We start from the raw sequence: 2450 nt of genomic DNA, 5'->3' as shown, positions 1-2450 counted from the left end.
TAACAGTTGCATGATGGGAAATCTGTGTAATTAGCAGAAAGCTTATCACTTAAAATAGAAATCAGGCTTATGACACAAATTACCCAACATGCAACGCTGAGGAACCAAGTTGAATTATATTTGATGCAATAATAAACACTAACAAACGACAATACTTTTCAATAAGGACCACTCTACTCTTTGAGATGCAGTATGAAGTACAAGTACCTTGAATTTGTATTTAAATACAAACTTGAGTCAACACACAGAGACACAACAAAGTTTTCTTTCAATATTTAATCACTTTTTCTACATTCCGTCATCCAGAACATCATAAAAGCTTAAGGACCTTCATGTCCTCTGATTGGTCAGCGTGTCAGCAGGTAGCTGAGATCACTTCCTGGTTCATACTCCACCGGGGGCTTTCCCCTAAAAAACACAAACACATCACGGTTGCTGCTGGTGGCACCGGTGAGCTTTCAGGTTCTAAGTGGACCGACTGTGTTTGTGTTACCTGGTGAACAGTCTGGCTTTAGTGGTTCCCAGTAGAGTCGCTTTGTTTCCCTCAACCAGCAGCAGAGACCCCTCCCTCAGACCCTGAGGACAACCAATCACAGGGCACGATGTCATGCTAACAGACTGAGGCTAACGCTAACAGGTCTCAGGTCATGATGTCATGCTAACAGACTGAGGCTAAAGCTAACAGGTCTCAGGTCATGATGTCATGCTAACAGACTGAGGCTAAAGCTAACAGGTCTCAGGTCATGATGTCATGCTAACAGATTGAGGCTAAGCTAACAGGTCTCAGGTCATGATTCATGCTAATAGACTGAGGCTAAGCTAACAGGTCCCAGGTCATGATGTCATGCTAACAGATTGAGGCTAAAGCTAACAGGTCTCAGGTCGTGATATGCTAATAAACTGAGGCTAAGCTATCAGGTCTCAGGTCATGATTCATGCTAATAGACTGAGGCTAAGCTAACAGGTTTCAGGTCATAATGTCATGCTAACAGATTGAGGCTAAAGCTAACAGGTCTCAGGTCGTGATATGCTACTAAACTGAGGCTAAGCTAACAGGTCTCAGGTCATGATGTCATGCTAATAGACAGGCTAAGCTAACAGGCCCCAGGTCATGATGTCATGCTAACAGATTGAGGCTAAAGCTAACAGGTCCCAGGTCATGATGTCATGCTAATAGATTGAGGCTAAAGCTAACAGGTCGTGATGTCATGCTAATAGACTGAGGCTAAGTTAACAGATCTCACCAGGACACACGGAGTATCAGGTTCTTCGTGGTACTGGGTGATCCTCTGCTCTCTGGTCTCCTGCAACAAAACAACATTTTCCATAATGCTTTGGAGGATGTCAACAGGAAGTGTAATGTTACCATGGAGCCAGTTTATTTTGAAGTATATATTGAGTCAGATTTATGGGCGTGTCTTTGAATAATTACATATAAATATGAGTCACACACTGAATGTGTGGTTCTCTAATAACTTCTGCAGATTCTTTGATAATTAATCTTTAGACTGTCGGTCGCTCAGAAAATAAGACAATAATGGATAATGAAAATAAAACGTTCATCCTATTTTAATAATGACTAAAATAATATCATGTGCAGAGAAATCATGAATGTATGAGAACTGAGTCAGACTGCAAAGGATTGTGGGTCGTCTGGTTTGATCTTCTGGAGAACATCAAACATCAGGACTTTTATTTCCGTTTGCTGACACAGCATTTTATTTTTGTCGAAACAGCTTCACATGTTGCATAACTTCAGAAATGAACATCGAGCTTCTTGTTTCTCACTTCACTTTATATACAATGTAATATCGTAAAAACTGGGTATTATATATGTATATTACATTATATATATATACAGTATATATATATATAGTACCCAGTAGTAGTGGACTGATTATCACATGGCAGGAAATCGACCAATTGGTGTCAGTGAAATGATCACCAGACTTCACAAAGAGATCAATGATGAGACACATTTCTATTTGATAAAAACAGTATTAAAGTCCAGCTTTTTATTACGGAGCGTCTGAAGCAGCTGAATACAGTAATAATAGAAATAGTAATAATGGTGATACAACTATGTGAAGATAATAAAGTAAAAGTCCTGCATTCAACATCCTACTCAAGTAACAGTAATAGAAAAATGTAGCAGTAGTAAGTAGTGAAGGTACATGTTGTGAAAAGTATAAATAAAAAGCAGCATAAAATAGAAATATTCCAGTAAAGTACTTTGTAATAAGTACAGGTATTAATGAAAACTATATAACTCTCTTAACTCATATGTACATGTAGGCGTCCGTGTCTTTCTGTATCAAACAACCGACACGTTTTGAAGTCTCCCATTTGGTGATTTCGCCGTCGCCATCTTGTTTTATTTGCAACCAGTGAACAGGAAGTGAGCATATCTGGACTGAGGAGGAGTGACATAGAGACGCCGTATACGTCTC

The 2450-nt window shown here is 39.3% G+C and overlaps 1 protein-coding gene across 1 annotated transcript; it reads right to left on the bottom strand.

Annotated features, from left to right (window-relative positions):
* Positions 1 to 261: 261 nt before the first annotated feature.
* LOC116378673 (alpha-aspartyl dipeptidase-like) lies at positions 262 to 1517 on the bottom strand. The gene is made up of 3 exons (XM_031840585.1): positions 1245 to 1517; positions 494 to 576; positions 262 to 408 (listed from the first exon to the last, which is right to left on the bottom strand). Exons 1-3 carry the CDS (start codon positions 1326 to 1328, stop codon positions 348 to 350), a joined length of 228 nt encoding a protein of 75 aa, XP_031696445.1. The 5' UTR covers positions 1329 to 1517; the 3' UTR covers positions 262 to 347.
* Between the last annotated feature and the right edge of the window lie 933 nt (positions 1518 to 2450).

The sequence above is a fragment of the Anarrhichthys ocellatus genome, unplaced genomic scaffold (genome assembly GCF_004355925.1).
Source record: "Anarrhichthys ocellatus isolate YVR2014 unplaced genomic scaffold, GSC_Weel_1.0 scaffold2983, whole genome shotgun sequence".
In the NCBI taxonomy this organism is placed as follows: Eukaryota; Metazoa; Chordata; class Actinopteri; order Perciformes; family Anarhichadidae; genus Anarrhichthys; species Anarrhichthys ocellatus.
This window is presented reverse-complemented; position numbering and strand designations above follow the sequence as displayed.

Coding starts and splice junctions, on each gene's coding strand:
- LOC116378673 (XM_031840585.1), bottom strand. CDS start 1,328: ATGGAAAATGTTGTTTTGTTGCAGGAGACCAGAGAGCAGAGGATCACC. Junction 577..1,244: donor CTGATACTCCGTGTGTCCTG/GTGAGATCTGTT, acceptor GGTTGTCCTCAG/GGTCTGAGGGAGGGGTCTCT. Junction 409..493: donor AAAGCCAGACTGTTCACCAG/GTAACACAAACA, acceptor TGTGTTTTTTAG/GGGAAAGCCCCCGGTGGAGT.